Raw genomic sequence first — 19,800 nt, 5'->3', positions numbered from 1 at the left:
AGTTGTTTTAACTTTTTTCTTGTTTTTAACATTTTGACTTTTTAATGTATGGCGCTTTGTTAGACTTTGATCATACTAAGCGCTATGTCATAAATGTGATTTGATTTCCACACACCACTTAACAGTTTCTTCATTTTTTTTAAAGATCCAAAAACAGAATTTTTTATGGTGATTTAAAGAAACTTGTTGTCCAAAACAAAATGAAAAAGATAAGAGACTCAAGTTTTTTTTTCTTCCACTTCTTTTTTGCAGAAATCAGAACAATGGTCAACTCTAATATAACCCCATTTTTGTATGTAATATTAATGAACGCAACATTTACACCGAATCAACACAAAATATGTACTTTTACTTGATTAATTCCTTCATTTTAAGTCTTTAAATCAAACTATGACTTAAAATATTGCAGTTATTTTGATTAGTCTTTGTAGTTTGAGTGAACTGAATTTGTTTTCAGCCTCAGAAAGAAAGTACAGCTGGAAAACAACAACTTTAGGTTCTTATGTTTGAGGTAGATGTACTGCATAATACCTTAAATTGTTGTTTTCATTGGAGGTTTTATTAATGTATGTAATTTATTCCCATTGGAGTGAAGGATAGTGCCAAAATGCAAGTATTAGGCTTGAAACCTGCAAGAAATTGTACTACCTAATGATTTTTAATGCCATTTAAGGCCCTAATGTTCTGGAAATTGACTTGAATTGATTCTAATTTCATAAAAACCTTGTGAATGGTACAAAAATACGCCAGTAGTTTTGTGTTTTCTCTTTTTGGAGGTTCACTTGCTGCAGTGCTGCCAGCAGAGAGCACCGTACCGTTCCAAATCCACAGAGAAGCAGTTGACCAAAAAGCAGACGCACCTCGCTAATGTCATTCTGAAATTTATCAACAGATAAATATGCAGCTCAAACATCAAACATACGACACACTATAATGGAAATGATACTCAGTGACAGTAGTATATTCAGAACAAAACCCCGACACGGGCGTGATTAAGGGTGACGACAAACAGAATCAAAGTATAATCATCACAGTTACGCCTTTACACAAACAAGTCAAGTGTTGTTGCTTTTTCTAACATACATGAAGCAAAGTGTCTGCTTGAGCGATGCAGAGGGAGGACATGGACGTGTGGAGCGTTCTGAAACACTAGAGCGTGAAAGGATTCACACACAGCTCCAAAAAGGTGGTGCTTGCAGAGCGATCCATAAAGTGGCTTAAAAGTGAAGTTTATAATAGTGAATAAAAAACTGTGATTTTGATTGTTGTGCAAAAAAATCCTCTTTTATGTTTTGCTATGAACTTTTTACACTTTTAACCTAGTCAATTTTCCAACTTTTTTTAAAGAAAAACTCATAAAAGTTTTATCATTGTGTCCAAACACTGCTGTAGAATTGAATGGCGACAGATTTTTATGCAGCAACATTCTCAGACTCTCACAGGAAGATTTTCTCAGGAACCCCGAAGAGTTTGTTTCTCTGAAATGATTGAGTGCAACAAGGTCCCACCTATTTTGGGGGCATTACTCATGACATGGCGCAGACTCATGCTTTCATCCGTCCATCTCAAATTTCAGCCCATATAACGTCATGAAACGGGGTCTGCTTGGCTGAGGTTTCAGAAATTACCTCAAAATAAGTTTATTAAGTTCAAAAATTATCTACGCACTGCAAAAACAGGCAAACATTTTTAAAATTTGAAACATTTTGGGGTAAAAAAAACTGGTCTCTCTATCTTCTTATTTTAGGAAAACAATTCCAGTCACTACGTCATGCTGTCTCAAACTAAAATGATTTTTCTTGCAAGACAATTTTTCTTGAAACATTTTTTTTACTGTCTAAAAATTTTGTTTTTGCAGTGCAATTGATAAGCTTGGATCAAATATAATCAAATCTATCAGAAAAGTTTGCAGCATACCTGAGCGCTTTATTGTAAAAGCAGTCGTACACACTCCTGATCAAAATCTGCACTAATTTGTTTTTTACACAACCGGACCTTAACAAGGTTCTAAATAGAGCTTCAAAATGCAAAACGTAGAAAGAGGAGCAAAATATTTGTAGTTGCCAATTCATTGAAAATCACAGCATTTAAAAGCACAAACTGATGAGTAATAATCTTATTATGTGTTCTTGTTGGCAATGGTAAAAAAAAAAAAATCTTAATTTCTTTGAAAGTGGCAGAATTGTTAAGCTGTATAAGCCATCACTGCTGGTTAGAAACAGTAAAACCGTAGTTTTAATTATTATGGAATAAAAACATCAAGTGGCAGATCCAAAAAATGTCCCAGACAGCGAGCCACGTCTGTTCAGACATGGATGGTTCTTGACCCAAGTTAAGACCATCACTGGTGCTGACAGTTGCCCAGTAATGACAGTATCTTCAAGCGTCTTCAAAGACCACTCCTCCATCACGAAATGTGCTGTTGGGCTTTGCAAGAGAACAGCAAACATGGGACATCCAAAAGTGGAAGAAAGTTATCTTCTGATGGTGAGAAAAAAAATGTAAAGTTGATGTTTGTGACGACAGAGAGATCCCATCTAAAAGGTTTTCTGCATGACACAGTAGAGGAGGAACCATCATGGTTTGGGATGCTTTTTTTTTACTTTTTTTGGTCATCTGATGAACAGTCCATTTCAGTTAAATAAATTGTCTTCTCAAAATGTTTGGCCTCTTGTTCCCCTCTCTTGTTTTTACATTTCAGAACTCGAAATGAACCTTGTTAGAATCCAGCAAAATGCAAATTCATGCAATTTCATAACAGGTCTAAAGATGTTGATCAGGAGTGTATTCTGTTCAAAATGTCTGACTCTGAAAATATTTTTCAACCAGAACAATTGGAATGCTAGAGTCCCACCTTTGTGGAGGTGAATGCCCAATTTGATTGGATGAAAACCTGAAAAAGGAAGCTAAACCACTGTCCATTCCACAGCCTGAATGTGCCCGTGTTGAAAATGACATTTTATCGTGCAGAATTAGCTCTGACTGTAAATGGTTTGTTAGATGGGATTACAAATTTGACAAAAGAACGTAAATCTTTTACTCCCAGCAACAGGGACAAGCTAAATAAACTCCATACTTTATGGGACATGTCTTTGGCACAGATACGGAACAATTCTTTCCTTCTTACCTTACATCAGTGCTTTAAAGAAAACAAACAGCATGTTTATAATAGCCTTTAAAACCTCAGCTTTTTTTTTTACAATATGGCTTGATGTGTGTGTATAAAAATAAATTTGCTATCTAAAACAGCCCTGAGGGTTTAGTTGTCCATCAGTACTCATGCTGTCTTCAAATCCCTCCGACTCCACAGGCCGGGAGTTCCTTCCGTTTGAGATTAGCCTATACAGGTTCCACGGCAAGTGTCCTCTCGCAAGCCAAACTGTCGCCTCAGAATCCCCATCTCAGAGTCCCCAAAAAATATGGAGAATATAAATCTCTTCCACATATGGAAGGCTTGAAGGACCTGGTGCCTCTAAGGGTGGCTGGGTTGTGACACCCAGTGCTACTGGATCCGTCTTGACCCCGTCTCTACGCTCACTGGCTCCTCTGGGAACCCCGTCCACAATCTCAGTGGCTCTTCTCCATCCAGTCCCAGCTTTCATCGCTGTCGTTCCGGTTCTTCTCGGCCTCAATGATCTCTCTGTAGCGCCGACGGAAGAATCCCATCTGTCAAAGGGGAGGAACAACAGTTTTAGTGGTTTGACAAGCAGATGTGTGGCAGCAAAGCAAAGAGGTGATAAAACCTGGTCAATTTGGCATTTTTCATAAAAAAAAAAAATCTTTAATTGTGATTTTATCCTGTATTTAGCTTTTTTTGTTTGTTTTGCTGCTTTAGAGTTCCATATTGTTTTTAAAGACCCACTTTGATCATTTGATCTATATTCAGTGGTCTTTTAATTATAATTATGGAGTTTTAAGTCAAAATCAAAAAACGTTGTATTATAGGTTGTGGCCCGCCCAGCATATTTTCTATTTTCTATCAAAAAAGTTATTTTTCAAACTGCCTTTTTTTCACCTGCTCTTGATTCCCAACAGTTTAATCAAGAAATACTCAGAAATGCAGTTTTGATCTTATTTTTCACAATACATCTCCTCTATCGTCATAAAATGCCACAAGAACATGTTAAAAACACAAAAAGCACAATTTTCACCCGAAGAGATCCTAAAATGCATCAGTGGTCAAGTTTTATCTCAAATAGCTATTGTTTTAGCAGCTTCTTTTGTTTTACAAAACTAACATAGTTTCATATGTCAAAACAAGTCGGGCCCCAAATTCACTGTGATGGAATAAACCTTTAAGTGAAAAGCTGCAATCTGAGATGAACTGAAACAGATGACAAACGAAGGACCATGAGAAGTTATCTCAGCCACAAATACCCAAAGTCTGAAGTTAATCTGAAAAATCAGGAAAATGTTTGCAGCAAATAACGTTCTTCCCTGTGGAAATGGGATGTTTCTCCTGGAATTTAAAACTATACAACTGTTTATATAACACAAAAGTATAGCTTCCACTTACCAAGTGCAATGTAAAGGAAAAAGGAGAGAGTGGTGAGTGTCTAAACACCCGCTGCCTCTCCTGCTACGACTCCATTCATTTATCTGCACCTTCAGCTGCTAAAGTTTATTGATGCAGACCTGTGCTCTCCTCAGGCATTTCCTGATATGAGCAATGAGGGACATGCGCCGCTCTTGTAAGTGGGGTTTGTTTTGGCAGGATTCGAGGACCTGGGGAATGGTGAGGAATGCATCTCTGGACCGACATTCCAAGGTTTAGTTGTGGTCCTCTCAGTGGAAGATGAAGCAGAGAACAAGAAAGGGAGTTTTGTGCAAACAGGGCCCCTGAATATCAGTTTAATTACCATTTCCCTGAGGATTTCTCTTTCATGTGAGTGGTATGGTGTGAATTAGAGCTCAAGTTTGTGATTTGTCCCGTTCATGGTTGTCAAGGAGCCCAAGAAAGCTCTCTGACTCCTTCCATGTCGTTCTCTGACCTCCAGCTGTATTTGCTGAACTGGATACTGTGCTGACATTTGACCAGTGGTAAACACATCGCTCCTGCCTGTCACACTAAGTGTTGCTCACATCTGTGTCCGTGTGTTGATTTACCTTCCAGAGTAGTACGGCTAACAGCAAAAAGATGAGGATTCCCACTAGAAGGCTGATGGCGATGATCCAGCCAACCACGTAACCTCGCGGCTCTTGACTGTGCAGCGCCTCAAACACCAGCTGAAAGACACCAAACTCAAGTGAGGATGTACACAAGTGATGTGCTGCTGTTGAGACAATGCAGATTAAAGTCAGACAAATCCCTAATCTGTTTAGTAATATTGTTTAAGGATTCTTTTCTTCTGAGATGCAGCCATGACGGGGAATGGTGCCAGCTCCAGGGCGCTAATGGTGGGAGGATACTTCTCTATGTAAAAAACATCTTTAAACTGATGCAACGAGCTGTCATTTTAGGCAATTCTGCAACATAGCATCTGTTAGTCAATGTCTTTCTTCAGTTGAATCTGAAATATTTGAGGATTTTAGCAGTTAAGAGGTTTGGAAAGACCCTGAAAGATGAAGCTCAAAGACTATGATGACGTCTTTTTCTACAGTTTTCCAGCACGTCTGCCACCTTCAGTTGGAAGAGTTTTGGTGCAAAAGGACAAAGTGGTGCAAATTTCACAAATCTTGCTCCATGATTTTTTTTTCCAATAGATTCCGATATATGAAAGACTTGGTGTAATATTCTGTCCAGGCGCAAGACAATATTATTTTCTCCTCCATGATCAATTTTCAAACTGTTGGCGTCTTTGTGAATAAAAAAGACGCCAACAGTAATAAAAGTTATTAAATCAAAGAATAACTTTTGAAAAAAATGGTCTCAAACAACAGTAAAGATTCTGTATTTTCATTTACATCTCACAAGTAAAGAGTAGCAGGATCATTTTTGAGACCATTAAAGAATATCTTTTAATTTGAAATATTGCACTAGGAACCAGCTGTTGTCCCAAATCCAAACGGACAAGAACAAAATGATCTCAGTCCTGCATAGTTTGCCCCATGAACACATAGCTATGACCTCAGGCGATGGAATTCCGCTGTTCATGTGTGTGCTAAGGCGTTTGCATGTCCAGAAAAAAAGGCTCCTCTCTGACTTTCCAAATTTAACTTTTTGTGGCTCCCAAAGGTAAAATCCACTGAACCTGGCTCTGCTTTCTCAAATGTAAAAATGGAAGAAATGCTTATGCTGAAAACGGTGCATTTTATATGGTTTGTTTACATGTCGCGGGTGATTAAGACCAAGCTTGACACCCGGCAGACTTGCTGCGTTCAGTACAATCTGGCACCACAAATCACATTCTCAGTTTGGGCTCTGGGCTGGAGGGATCCTGAGGGAGAACATAACCATGTTTGCTAAAGCTCAGAGGCAAAGGTCACTGGATGGAGCTCACTCCCTAAGTGCTGAAAGAGCAACTCCGCGTGGACATATTCATAGCAGGCCGGAATTTTTCCTGCACCACCAAGGAGAGCAGGGTCAGCCGGTCTGCAACCCCGTCGCCGCCGCAATCTCTCAAATGATGCCACCGTGAGCCTGCGGGGTGCTCAATATAATTATCAAATCTGATTTGGAGGGCTGTTCAATCACTCAGTAAACTACAGACGGGGGAGGAGGGTCCGAATTCGCACATGTGTGTGGGAGGCAGCTAAAACAGCAAATCGAACTAAACTGCACAGCATGCGTGCAGCCCCCCAGCTGCTCCCTAAACTCACAGCCTTTATGACCTCATGGAGCGCTTTAGCCAGCTCAGAGATTGTCTAATCACAGCAAAATGGACTGCATGTCAGGATCATAACATGCACACACTCGCTGATGCATTTATTTTTATTAGTGAAGTAAAGCAGCAAATGCAGTTCTTCCGTCAGAACCAGTGAGTCCAAGTTCAGACGGTGTTTTCTGAGGGAGACAAACTAAAAGTTTGACCGTCATTTACAGGGATTTAAACTTGATCCTGTTTATTGGGTTTCAATTTCAATATTTTTAATGGAACTATTATGAATTATTTATTTAAATTTAGAGCACAAAAGAAAGAATAGAATAGAATAGAATAGAAATTGTTATGGAATGGCCACATAACTTATGGTTTTAGGTTAAGTGTGAAATTTGTCAATTTTCACATTTTTCTCCAATATAAGAGTCAACTTGAACAAAAAAAAAAAAGTGCCCTTTAATACTTTCTACAAATTTTAACTCTTCTTAGTCATCCCAATCGCCTCCTAAGTCCTCCAGCATCATTGGGAAACTACTATGAAAAACAATTTTGGTTTTAAAGATTGTAGATTTTGAATGGCGCTAGCGTGGTGAGCTCACAAAAGTGTTCGTCACCTGTTGTTCGCACATTTTTACTTAAATTATGTGAAAATGTAATACATGAATTGTTGGATCAAGTGGAACAAAACAATATGACATATGATGTAAACATATTAGGAATGTGGGTGTGGTTAACAAAAAACTTCAGTTTCCAAAGAAATCCAAAAGTTTACTTTTGCCAATACTTCTAAAATGACATAGACCCGTTGTTAAATCTCAGAGGACCAAAACAAAAAATGGTTGCAATGGTGATAAAACCAACAAAAAGTCGTCATTTCAAAAAGAGTCTTTTCATGAATTTGTCATGTACAGCTCTGACCACGGTGGGAGGGGCAGAAAGGGAGAGTGACAGGGTCAGCTACTGAGGGAGGAGCCTATAGCACCTGCAGGCCATACAACACAGCTTGTGACTTTAATATCTTAATTTTTATTGTTTAATAATGTTTTAAAAAATGTATTTATGTTTCTTTTAGGTAATTTACACAGGCATTTTGTCCAATTTCTTAAAACATATCAATGTGGAATTTGAAATCATTCATTAGTTAAATGCTACAGTTTTGGTGATTCAGCGTATTGCTGATCGCAATAATCTTATCAGTTATTAACAGTTTTTGCTCAGACTTTCAATATGGTTCTGTGATAATTCATCTACAATATCCCTGGTTTATGCTCTTTCAACATGTTCTAAGATCAACAAACTTACCAAAAGGTTTCTATTTCTTCATTTTTTTACTCTTAGTATTGCTTTTAAAACATGTGGTACTTTAAATTCACTCTTAACTTACAGAAATGTCATTTTGCAGGCCGTTCGGGACCTCCGCTGCCCTGTTGTTTACTTGCACGCTACCTCTGGTCACAAACTGGATGACGGAGGAACTGTCCTGCAGGGGGAGAAGGTGACGCTTCGTTATTCAACAGTCGATTCCTTAATTACTTTCCTAACAGGTGACTTACTCGTTTCAGAATCTCCGTGTTGAGGAGAAGCTTTAGATCTATGCTCAGAGCTTCATCTATGAACTGTGGCCCCAAAGTGCAGGTGATGGTCATACATGCTCTTCCAGGTCGGTCACAGTCCTGTTGAAAAGGAGTCAGGGAGCGAGAGATGAGGAGGCTGGAGTCTCAGGAGTCTTTTATTGTGAAAGTGCAATGAAAGCTGAATACAACATACCAAAACTTTGCGGCCTGATTTGGTGAAAAATGAAAATATGGAGTGGAAGATGCTCTCTTTGTCCTGGGGGATGGTGCATGGGGTGGGATTCCTGTGGGGGGTGCAGTTTCCCCGACCATCAGCCACCTGAAACAAGACGTTTTAATAGAAAAACGGAGGCGCCGTGACTTTTGTTTCAATAAATATTCAGGCAGATGTGTCGTGGAGGAAAGCCGGATAGGTTGGAATCAAAAGTGCCAACGCAGAACTTCTGTCACTGTTAATGGCCCAATCCCACTATTGTTGTGGGGTCTCCGAAGGCTCACAGGAAGGCGGTACCCCTCCCAGACAGATTTCCCATATGGAGTGATTTAGAGGTGTCTCCTTTACTGCCCAGCCCCCAGGGAGCACTTCCCCTTTCCCCTCTCGTCACACAGACATGAAGCTCCGGAGCGGGAGCTTTCCTCTGGCCTTCCTCGCTGTCGGCTCGCCTGCCTCCCTGCATGTCTGGCTTTTATTGCAGCGTGCTCTCATATTCTCATGTGTGTTAGTGTATTATCTTTAGCCCGCAGTAATCCCTAAAGGGAGACTTTTCACTGTAAATATTGAAGGTTTGTGAGCATAAATAGTACCCAACAAATCTGTACAACTGTAAGAGGATCTGGCCATAAAATAAAAGCGTCCAGTCACAGGCTGGACAGCATTAATGCTGTTTATGAAACGCCGTCCCAGGTTTCGGGTGGTACGGGCTTTTGGCCAGCTCTGCAGGTGTCCTATTCCTTTTTCGTGCAAGCTGTCTGATCCCATAAAAGTGATTCCAGATGGACTTTGGGGGGCGGGACACGCCAACACTGTCTTCACAGTAAATACAATTAACAGCTTATGCTTCCTAATGACCTATGACCTGAGGCGAGCAATGCGGAGGTTGAAAAAACATTCAATCCCGGTGGGAGTATGGGGTTTCTTTATCTCAATCCATAATGCAGGGGAACAAAGTAGAAGGCCACCTCCAGTAGCCACCATGTCAGCAGTCTGGGTTAAGCTTTCACAGATCCAGCAGAGCCCCACGCTCAGATGGTATATAGGGATCAGGGGATCTGCCCTCCAGTGGTTTGAATCCTATTTATCTGATAGACACCAGTTTGTTAATGTAAATGGACAGTCCTCTCATTGTACTAGAGTTAGCTACGGAGTCCCTCAGGGCTCAGTTCTAGGGCCCATTCTGTTCACGCTTTACATGCTGCCCTTAGGAAACATAATCAGGAAACATAGCATTAACTTTCACTGTTATGCAGATGATACACAGCTGTATTTATCCATTAAACCTGACCAGAATGACCACCTAGAGAAACTGAATTCCTGCATCAGAGACATTAAGACCTGGATGACAATTAATTACCTCCTTCTGAACCCAGAGAAAACTGAGGTCATGATACTGGGTCCTAAACACCTGAGAGATGCTCTCTCAGATCAGATAGTCTCCTTGGATGGTGTAAATGTTGCCTCCAATTCTTCAGTCAGAAACTTAGGGGTTTTATTTGACCAGGATTTATCATTTAAGGCTCACATATCTCAAGCTTGTAAAACTGCATTTTTTCATCTACGTAATATAGCTAGGATCAGGAATATGTTATCTAAAAGTGACGCTGAAAAACTCATCCATGCATTTGTTACGTCTAGACTGGATTACTGTAACTCTTTACTAATAGCATGCCCGAAAAGTTCTTTAAAAAGTTTTCAGCTTGTCCAGAATGCAGCAGCAAGATTGTTAGCAGGAACTAGTAGAAGAGAACACATCACTCCTGTGTTAGCTTCTCTCCACTGGCTACCAGTTGAATCCAGGATAAAGTTCAAAATCCTCCTGTTAACCTATAAGGCTCTGAATGGTGTGGCCCCATCCTATATTAGAGATCTCATAGTTCCTTACCAACCAGTCAGAACACTTCGTTCACAAAATGCTGGACTGCTTGTAGTTCCTAGAATTTCTAAAAGTACAGTTGGAGGTAGAACCTTCAGCCATCAAGCCCCTGTTCTATGGAATAAGCTCCCAGCTCATGTCAGAGAGGCCAGCACAGTTTCTACCTTCAAAACTAGCCTTAAAACATTCCTCTTTGGACAGGCGTTCTGCCAGGCTAGCTAGTAATCGGAGAATATTCCCTCTCCTGTGGTCCTTATGAGGCTAGATTAATAAATTAATATTGATGCGTTTAAATATAAATTTAGATTTTCCATCAGCGTTATTTTTCAGATCAGCTCTGGGGTTCTGTTCTCTATTCTCATCTACTTCTCCTCTCTTCTATTCTTTATTTATTGTATTTAGTTCTCCATGCTTTTGTGGTGCAGTTCCATTCACATGTTGTTCTTCTTTCCCACTCTCCTCTGGGGAGCGGGAGAGATTTCAGATGCCCGGTGGATCGCCCACGCTCCCACTCTTGGCCGTGGACCACGCCCCCGACACCATCCTGCATCTCTGAGTGAGAGTGATTCCTGCTGGGTCATCTCCCTCCTGGTCGTGGACTGCACTTCCGCTTCAGCTTGACTATGGACTTCATCATCACTTGTCCCTCAGCTTTATCTGAATGAACTCTTAGATTCGTAGTTGTAGAAGCTAATTTTTCTTTAACTGTTCTGGTATCGCCTGTCCGTCCTGGGATGGGATCTCTCCCTCATGTGGGAATCCCTAAGGTTTCTTCTTTTTTCCTGACTCAGGTTTTTTTAGGAGTTTTTCCTTACCGGGAGGGAGGGTCTAAGGGCAGGGATAACCAGTTTATGTAGTCTGTTTAGTTTTTAACAATTGTTTATATTTTGAAGCCCAATGAGGCAAATCTCTTTGTGATTTTGGGCTATATAAATAAAATTGAATTGAATTGAATAGATGCTCAGCAGAAACAAAGCAGCCAGTGGTGAGATGGAAAAATGAGTTAAATCTGTGATTCTACACTCACCTGAGTTTCAATAACGTGGAACATGTCAGGTCCACTGCCAGCCAACCGATTAGGTATTCTGATGTCCACTGTGGAGCCAGGCAGCCGGCTGGGCCCCTTGTTTATCGCCTAGAGGCACATCACGCAGAACAGATCAGACAGATGAAAGTTAGCAAAAGAAAATACAAGGACTGAACTAAAAAAATGGGAATAATGTGTTGTTAATAACAACTATGAATAAAGTTTGAATGAAATTGTAACAAGAATTCATCAAGGACTACAGTGCAAATCACCCCAATAAATCACATCACGCTGAAACATTTTAAAGATCACAAAGATTGTCCAGAAAATTGAAAGATTTAAAGATAAAAATAAAAATGACTACAAAAAGAGAAAAACAAGAAATAAAAACAAATTTTAGAAAAAAATACACAATTCCGAAAAAAAAATGAAAAAAAATTTTTTTTGGAAAACCTCTGACCTCTTTGTCTCATTTTTTTATTATTCCATTTTGATCACTGGAAATTTGATTTTGTTTTTAATGGAAAAGGTAGGTACCAATGGTACTAAAGTTGGTCTTTAATGATATTGGTGTATTCTGTATTTTTAACATAATCTTGTAGCATTTGTCTGATGTTGGAGGTAATTTAAAAACATTAAGCCAAAAACTGACTTTGAAACTGAATTTCTGAGCATTCATTCATGCATGTCATTGTGAATTAGGGACGGCCAACAAAATAGTTTTGGAAAAAGTAGTATGTCTATGTTTCTATATCTTTCCTTTTCAATAAATAAAATCTGAAAAAATGAGATGCTCTGGTTGAAATACCTGGAAAGTCAGATTCAGAGGCTGAAAGTTGCATTCCATATCTTCCAACTGAACAAAGCGTGAGGCGTCGATGGTGTTTCCATACACAAAGGAGCTCGGCGTTACCATTCTGCAAACAAAAACACACTGTTCAGATACAGGACAGAAGCTGACATCAACACTTTCATTAAAAAGGCTTGAATACTTTTTCTATTAAAGGTGTCTGTATTCCTTCATGTTCATGTGCAGAGATAAGACTCCAGCTTTGCTCTGAAGCCTTCCTTCACACTAAAGAGACCAATCTAATCAGATGTCACATTTCTAGCAGAACAAGGCCGCCTCACATCTCCTGTTTTCCTTTGAGAAGCAAAGCTATGATAAAGCATTCTCAGACAAGCTGGAATCCCATACAAAGAAGGAGAAAAACCTCATAAAACATGTGACAACTTTAATTGAATAACCAACCACTCCATTCAGATTATTCATACCCATCTAACATACCCAGTGAGGGTGGTGTCGGTCTCGTGGATCAGAGGGATGGAAAGATCTAAAAAGTTGTCGTAAAGTTTGTGCTCTGGATTGGCGCTAAAAGAAAGAACATAGGTGTTAAAAGTAACAAAGCTGCAAAAGTAAATGGTACATTTTAATTTAAAGGAATATTTTTGCTTGCCAAAACATTTAAAGTAAGACTTTTAAATCTGGTTTCTACCTCTTTGCTTGAACCAAGAATTGCAATGTTTCGTTTTCTCCAGAGAGCTTACTCGTGTCAAAAATCACAGCAAAATGAAACTGAAAGAGAAGAAAAATCATAAAAGGAAACAATTTAAAATGCAGCAAAATTCCCTTTAAAATATAAGCTATGAGGAGCATTTTCTCTGTAATGGTTAGCTCTGACATTTTGCACAAACTTCTATTAAGTTACCTTCGTCTGTGCTCTCATAAATGGAAATCCCACTCTGCAAACCAGGAAGTCTAAATCAACCAGAGCACAGGAAATCCCCTTGTCTTCCTGGAAAAAAGAGATAGACACGGAGTGAGAGAAGGTGACAGAGTCAGACAAAGTGGAGACGAGGTCGGTACATGAAAGAAGACAGAGTGAGGAAGAGGTTGTACACAAGAGACAAATGGCTCCACAAAGCAATCAGTTTGGATAAGCAGAGCCAGTAGGATGGTACTGCAGTCAAGGATGGTAAAACAAAAAGAACACTTCAGCATCACAGTTTTTCAAGAGGATGTACCTGCAGACATTTGCACAAGTGTTAAATATTTGCAAATGCAAAGGATGGACCTCGAGTGTCTTTTGGTTCTCTATCAGCTTAAACAAAGACGTGCACGAAGCAGTGATGGCACACATGTTTTTAGAGGGTGGGTAATTGGACGGCCTCCAGGCCGTGTGTTTGGAAGCTTGTCCAAACAATTTGGAGCTTTGCCGACTGCACTGTATAAACACTGAGGCCTTGACCCCATGAGGAGGAAGAATTCTTTTAGCAGACGTTTGCTGAGGGGCTGTCAGCTGGAGCACAGATACTCCACAACTGTAAGGGTGAAAAAGTGCACGTGGCTCAACTCCTGGAGTACTCAACAACGGCTTTAACACTTATGCAAAAGCCTGATATGGTTCTGCTAAGACCTTAGCAACTGCCCTCGTGGGTGGGACACTCAGGTGGCTTGTAGATAATATTAAAGCTAGATTAACTTGTACAACCAAAATGTTCATGCACATTTTTTTCTGCGGGCATGCTGTGGGTGACAGGTCATGGTGAACACTTATACAACATGTAAGGGTGTAGTAGGTGAGATGCAGGCGTGTCTTATAGACTTTTTTTTTCCAATCTCACAAACCCTCCGGACTGCACAAGAAAGCCATCAGTGCTGTTGTTAAGTGGGCCTTACATGCAACCTGACTGTTAAGCTGTGTTCATACTGATTGATTTGTGTGTTAGGGGCATCAAATTTCAATGTTAAGTCAATGTGCAGAGGCAGTCAGAGGTTGTGTGGCATAGTTTGAGTGTGGGGCGTGGTTCTCAACAATTAAATCATGTTTTGGGGGTCATGGTGTGTCAAATGTCCAAAATATGAACTTTGGAAAAGAAGAAGGGTCACATCAAACAATCAGGCATTGGTACGTGCTACGTTGATGAGTGGGTGTAGTCCAAAACTAACATGGAGCAGAATCTGACTGTTCTCTTTCTGAACTTTGTAGCAAGACGTCAAACTGGGTCAGAGAGACTGCAGTAGACGGTAAAGCTCATCGTACTAGTGTCTGAATGACCTCATGAACCCAGACAGTACTTCAAAATAAATACATTCGATCTCTCAACATTACTATAAATATAACTATAAATGAGATATGAAGGCAATGCTTTCATGTAGCGATGAGGCTAAAAACTTTAGGTGGCAGCTCCAGCTGTATGTGTCTGGAGCGTCCATTGACACGACTCGAAAGAGAAGCATTTGATAAGAATTTGATACATGATTTTGCACAGTTTGGTGTGAAAAAAGATTTAGAATTTGGGAAAATAGACAATCAGAGTGCTGTTTGTGTGGACAACTTGCGAGAACTTAAATGTATATCCTGTGCGTGCTGCATTCGCGCACGGTCAGTAAGGTGCCAGTATCCGCACCTCACCAGCGACTAGTGTGCGGCGTAAGGACAAAGTATGACAAAATCACTTGTATGTCATAAGTGTGTAACTTCCATTAGCCTAACAAATACTACACGCGTGACAATAGTTCATTTCATTTTCATATTGTCCCCTAAGGTGGCCCTACGAGCCTCAAGGGAACTGCAAGACACACCTGCCCTCCTGTTAAGATGCGGTTGCTCCTTCCTGTGACCCTCCTCAGACAACCCAAAAATCTGCAGCATCCGTACAGGTGCATGTGACTAAGGCTTTAAAAAAGAGTTGACATCCATGCACAACCCTGTTCAAATCCCAGCATATTCAGCAGATTCTCAGGGTGTGTTCATCAAATCAGTTCAAATAAGCTGTGCTATCTTTTGCACAGTGACCTGCAAAGGGGTGGGGGAGGCTGTGGAAACAGAGGACCCCAGCATATCTGGAAAGGATGGAATTTCCTCTATTTCCTGTATTCCTCCATGCTGCTGTGCAAACACAGCTCGTTCCAGAGGGCCGGGCAAAACACCCGTCAGACCCCCGCGAGCCGTTGATTGAACGCTCTGATACAGGCAGCGACAGAGAGGTGAAGTCTGTTAGTTTTTTAGTTTCTCCTTCCTGTTTTCGTTCTCTGTCAGGAACAAATAACTTACATGCTGGGATTTTTACCATCACACATGACCAGGACCGTTTAGACTGCTTCATATATGAATACACTCAGAAGGGCCGTTCTCTGCTTTACTTTGATGTTGGGATATTTGGCCTCATCTTACTGTATTGTCTCCAAGCCTGTGTCATCACCTTCTAAATGAAATGTATGCAGCGATGAAGCTGCAGCTCGGGGTTTTCATAGCCTGTTTACAGCAAAGTGTCACTTCACAGCCAAGAAAATCAGTTAGAAAGATCTACGCAAACTCAAGCATTTCTTAGTTGCATTCCAAACGTCTGAGGTTTTTATTTCTCTTCAAGTTTTGGAAGTCACATATTTAAAGACCAACTCCAATCATCTTTTGAGCTATTTTGAAAATGGTCTTTTACTTATAATCAGATATTTTAAGCTAAAATTTGTAATTTTCTTTGTATTTCCTTCACATTGTATTTTGATTTTCAAAAGTACACAAAACGTCTAAAGCAGAAACTAAACAGAATTTTAATCAACATATGTGAACAACTTCATCCACAATTAACATAAAAAAGGAAGAAAGTGCAAACTAAACTAAACTAAGGAAAGGAGAAATAAAGTAAAAAAATACAGACATGTAAATCGTGGGGAATATATGACTTAAGGTATAATTTATATCAATTATCTCAATATGTTGCCACATTTTACTGAACAGTCCTGGTTTATTTTTCCTATCGAATCTTATATGATCAACTTCAGCCACAAACACCATTTCATTCAACTACCTCTCAAAACCTGCGGCAAAATGAGACTTCCATTGAGTCATTTTCTAGAATAATATGTCTGCAGAGCGGCAGTAGTTCAATAGATATTTGCTTCAGAGTTTTGGGCGGGGCTGTTGGCGTGAAGCAATCCCTCTCACCCATTTATTTACACACCAGCTTACAGCTACTAACTCACCCCCAAGTTAACATCAACTGTGCATAAAAATGGTAAGAAATATTGGAATTATTCAGCTGTACAGTTTGGAACAGTCTTGTGCAGATACAGGATGCAAACTTGGATGAGGAACACCAAGATTTACATGGATCTAGCTGTCTAGAAGCATGCAAGGAGCTTGTGACCATCACAAGTACAGTCTTTTTCAAATGTCATTTTCTTGATTAGAATAAGTAAATACTCAAAAAGGCAATTCTGAGCTTAATTTTCTTTATATATGCCCTCCATCATTAGAAAAATGCCACAAGAGCATGTTAAAAACACCATTTTCATTGGAGTGGTTCTTCAAAAAAAAGAACATGACAGGTAATTAATCAAATGAAAAATATTACTTTGATTTTCCGATGTGCAATTTTACATACGTGTAATACACCAGTGGAAAACTGTATGTCACTCATAGAAACACACCCACTGATCATTTGAAATCTCCCAGCCCAACTGCTGTGTTAACATACAGCTGTTTACTGCCTGGTGGTTTTCTTCAAAAGAGTCAGAATGTCGAGGGAGGTTATGTTTTGGCTGGAAAACCCTCATCCAGCATCACCGTCTCCCACTCGGCGCAGAAGTCAAAAGACAGGATTTGAATGTTTAAAGGCTTCGCTCGCAACCCGGCAACATCCTTTCGTAACTTCCTTTCCTCTCAAAACAGTCTAACAAGTATTAAGATGTAGACAAACGCATATCCTGCAGCTGTCTGTTCCTGAAAACACTAAACGCAGCTCTGCAGGTCGTTGCAGGTTTGAGCCACGTTTCACTGAAAATTTCAAAATATGATTTGGGGGCAACACAGCTTTGAGCTGGTTTGAACTGTGAGCATGAAAGGGCTCAGTTTGGATTTTATTTTGAGGCTTAAGAGTTTGTAGCCTCCCTGTGGCTGTGTGGGTGCCCTCCTACACCTCAAAATCAGGAAGGTTAAGGTCCAAACTGACTGTAGTGGTGAGTGTAGGAATGCACGGCTGGTTGTCTCGTTGACTTCTGTGTGGCCCTGTTAGAAACTAAGGACATATTTAATGAACTCTGTGTCTCCTCAGATGAAGCCACTCAAACATGAGCAGGACGTAGTGGGTGGAGGAAATAGACGACTGCTGAGAAGAATTACAGTAAAAAGACAAAAAAGCACATAAAAACAGTGACTCTGGCTCTTAGCTTCCAGACTGAAACTCTGTAGTGACTATCCAGTCCTCCATTCAGTCACTTCAGGTGCAGGAGGAGCAAATGATGCACTTCAAGAATATTGTCCGGGTGAAGCAGTATTTTGGGTTTGGGATCCCATTTATCCAGGACAATAATAATGAACAAGTGCAAATTCTGGGGTTGCAATTATTGCATGATGATATTAAAGATTCACTCCGATAAAAATGATGCAAACAAAAAAATACAGTTTACTAAATATTGTATTTGTGATGTAGAAAATACACTCAGTGGGTCAAAACCTGTCTGATTCGAGTTGGGTTGCTCTGCACCAACAGCCCAGCCCACAACTCAGGGGTAGATTTCTGATGAATTACTGCAGAGATTATGTTCTAGAAAACAATCAACAACACAAGTTTTTTTTTAATATTTTGGTCATAAAGGTCATAATCATAACTAAAAGACCACTGGGAATGGTTTGAAAATAGATCAAAAGATGATCGAGGTGGGACTTTAAAGGTATGAAGAGAATGAAGGGATAACAACAGGGTGACATCCCACCACACAAGCACCCTCTCTGCACTGATGCCTGTACGCTTTTATAGACTTTTATATATACAATACAATTTTGCATGCTTTTTTTTTTTTAAGTACCGGTATATGGAACCAGTAGGGTATTCTGAAGTAAAATTGTTTAACTTCACAGTGAAAATAAATATTTTTACTTTTCTTTGTGGTGATGTTTAATACCAACTAAAAGGAGTTAAGATTTTATTTATTTGTTTCATGCTTAATATTGAAATTGTGCACACATGAACTAATAGTGCTTGATTGACAATTAGAATTAAAATCATAATGTTTTAACAGCAAATATTTCCTGCTGATGGGGTTTGATCATTTCATATCCTGAGAAGATAGATAAGTCCACCAAGCTAAAAAACTGACTTTTATAAAAGAAAAAAAACATTGAGATGATTAGCCACATCCCACTTTTTTCATTATTTGACATCCTAATAAAAAGTCAAAGTCTTGCTGGTCTGCACTTCCTTAAACAGGACACTCAATCCCTTTCTGAAAGTACAAACTCATTTCTGGTTGTTTCCATTGTTAATATGCCAAATGCATGAAAAAAATAATCTCTGGTCAATGATGAAAGTACGACGGAGTAATAATATTTAAATTTAAAACCAATTCGAAGATATTCTACACAAAGAAGAAAGCTCTAATGGCTCTACAGCAGCCTCCAAGTCTGACTGAGGTTAGGTCTCTGTTCCTGAAACATATCATCTCCACCACTTTCTGCCAGTTTTTATTGCAAGAAGAAACACAGACATAACACAGCCTCCTCTTGAATATCACAGGGCACAAGTTCTCATCTTTCACTGGAGAAAAGAGCTGAACTCTGGAAAACTGGGGTCAAATCATCACCCAAGATGTTTCCGCTACTAATTAGAAATGTTGCAAAGAGCATTGAGCAATAAATCTACTTTGTGGTCTTTTTGTAATCGTTTCAAACGGTTCACTTCCTGTTTCCTTTGTGCAGCCGGCCACCCTGACCTATCGGGTTCCTCGGCAGAGTGAAGCTCCACGGCTGCTGGTGTGCTGACGCTTTAGAGTTATCAGATTTTTATATGAAACTGACACTGAGTCATTGTTTTTGTAATATCTTCCTGCAGCACGTCGTCTATTTTAATTCAATTTCTCCTTTGTTGGTGGTTTCAAATCCTTCTTCAGGCTTTGCAAAGGTGGTCTTATCTGTCACAGAGTAAAAAAAAAAAAAAAAGAGAGAGAGCAGGAGGATAAACATAAGCTCCATTATGAAAGAGGAGCAGCCTTCCTGATGGATGTTTTCAGAGAGTACTTTTTGACGTGGCATTACTCTAAAGAGGGACCCCCCATCCTTGAGGGGCTTTGCAAGAGACCCTTAAGAAGAAGAAGAGGAAGAGCCTTTTTTAGACTGAATAAGAAATACTTGGGTTCTGATTAGGGGTGTTGCGGATCACAAAACTCACGGTTCGGATCGTGTCACGGTTTTAGGGTCACGGTTCGGATCATTTTTCGGATCAGTAAAAAGTAAAAAAAAAAAAACAACATCAACAATAAGAAAGCTAAATTAATTTTTGGAAATGCTTCAAGTCATATATTCAATATGAATATAAAGTACTTCCCACACACAATATTAATACATGCAACA

General features: G+C 39.7%; 1 protein-coding gene across 1 annotated transcript in view; it reads right to left on the bottom strand.

Annotated features, from left to right (window-relative positions):
* Nucleotides 1–865: 865 nt before the first annotated feature.
* itga9 (integrin, alpha 9) overlaps nucleotides 866–19,800 on the bottom strand; it is a 57,794-nt gene continuing 38,859 nt past the window's right edge. Inside the window, exons 19-28 of the mRNA XM_024296510.2 lie at nucleotides 13,159–13,245; nucleotides 12,946–13,025; nucleotides 12,738–12,821; nucleotides 12,258–12,366; nucleotides 11,450–11,557; nucleotides 8,526–8,651; nucleotides 8,312–8,431; nucleotides 8,143–8,238; nucleotides 5,107–5,226; nucleotides 866–3,666 (exon numbers count right to left, since the gene is read on the bottom strand). Of these exons, the coding sequence (XP_024152278.1) occupies nucleotides 3,568–3,666; nucleotides 5,107–5,226; nucleotides 8,143–8,238; nucleotides 8,312–8,431; nucleotides 8,526–8,651; nucleotides 11,450–11,557; nucleotides 12,258–12,366; nucleotides 12,738–12,821; nucleotides 12,946–13,025; nucleotides 13,159–13,245 (1,029 nt within the window). The 3' untranslated portion in view covers nucleotides 866–3,567. The remainder of the gene's footprint in view (nucleotides 3,667–5,106; nucleotides 5,227–8,142; nucleotides 8,239–8,311; nucleotides 8,432–8,525; nucleotides 8,652–11,449; nucleotides 11,558–12,257; nucleotides 12,367–12,737; nucleotides 12,822–12,945; nucleotides 13,026–13,158; nucleotides 13,246–19,800) is intronic.

Source organism: Oryzias melastigma, linkage group LG15 (genome assembly GCF_002922805.2).
Source record: "Oryzias melastigma strain HK-1 linkage group LG15, ASM292280v2, whole genome shotgun sequence".
In the NCBI taxonomy this organism is placed as follows: Eukaryota; Metazoa; Chordata; class Actinopteri; order Beloniformes; family Adrianichthyidae; genus Oryzias; species Oryzias melastigma.
The sequence above is the reverse complement of the archived record's forward strand: the minus strand, read 5'-3'. Positions and strand labels throughout refer to the sequence as shown.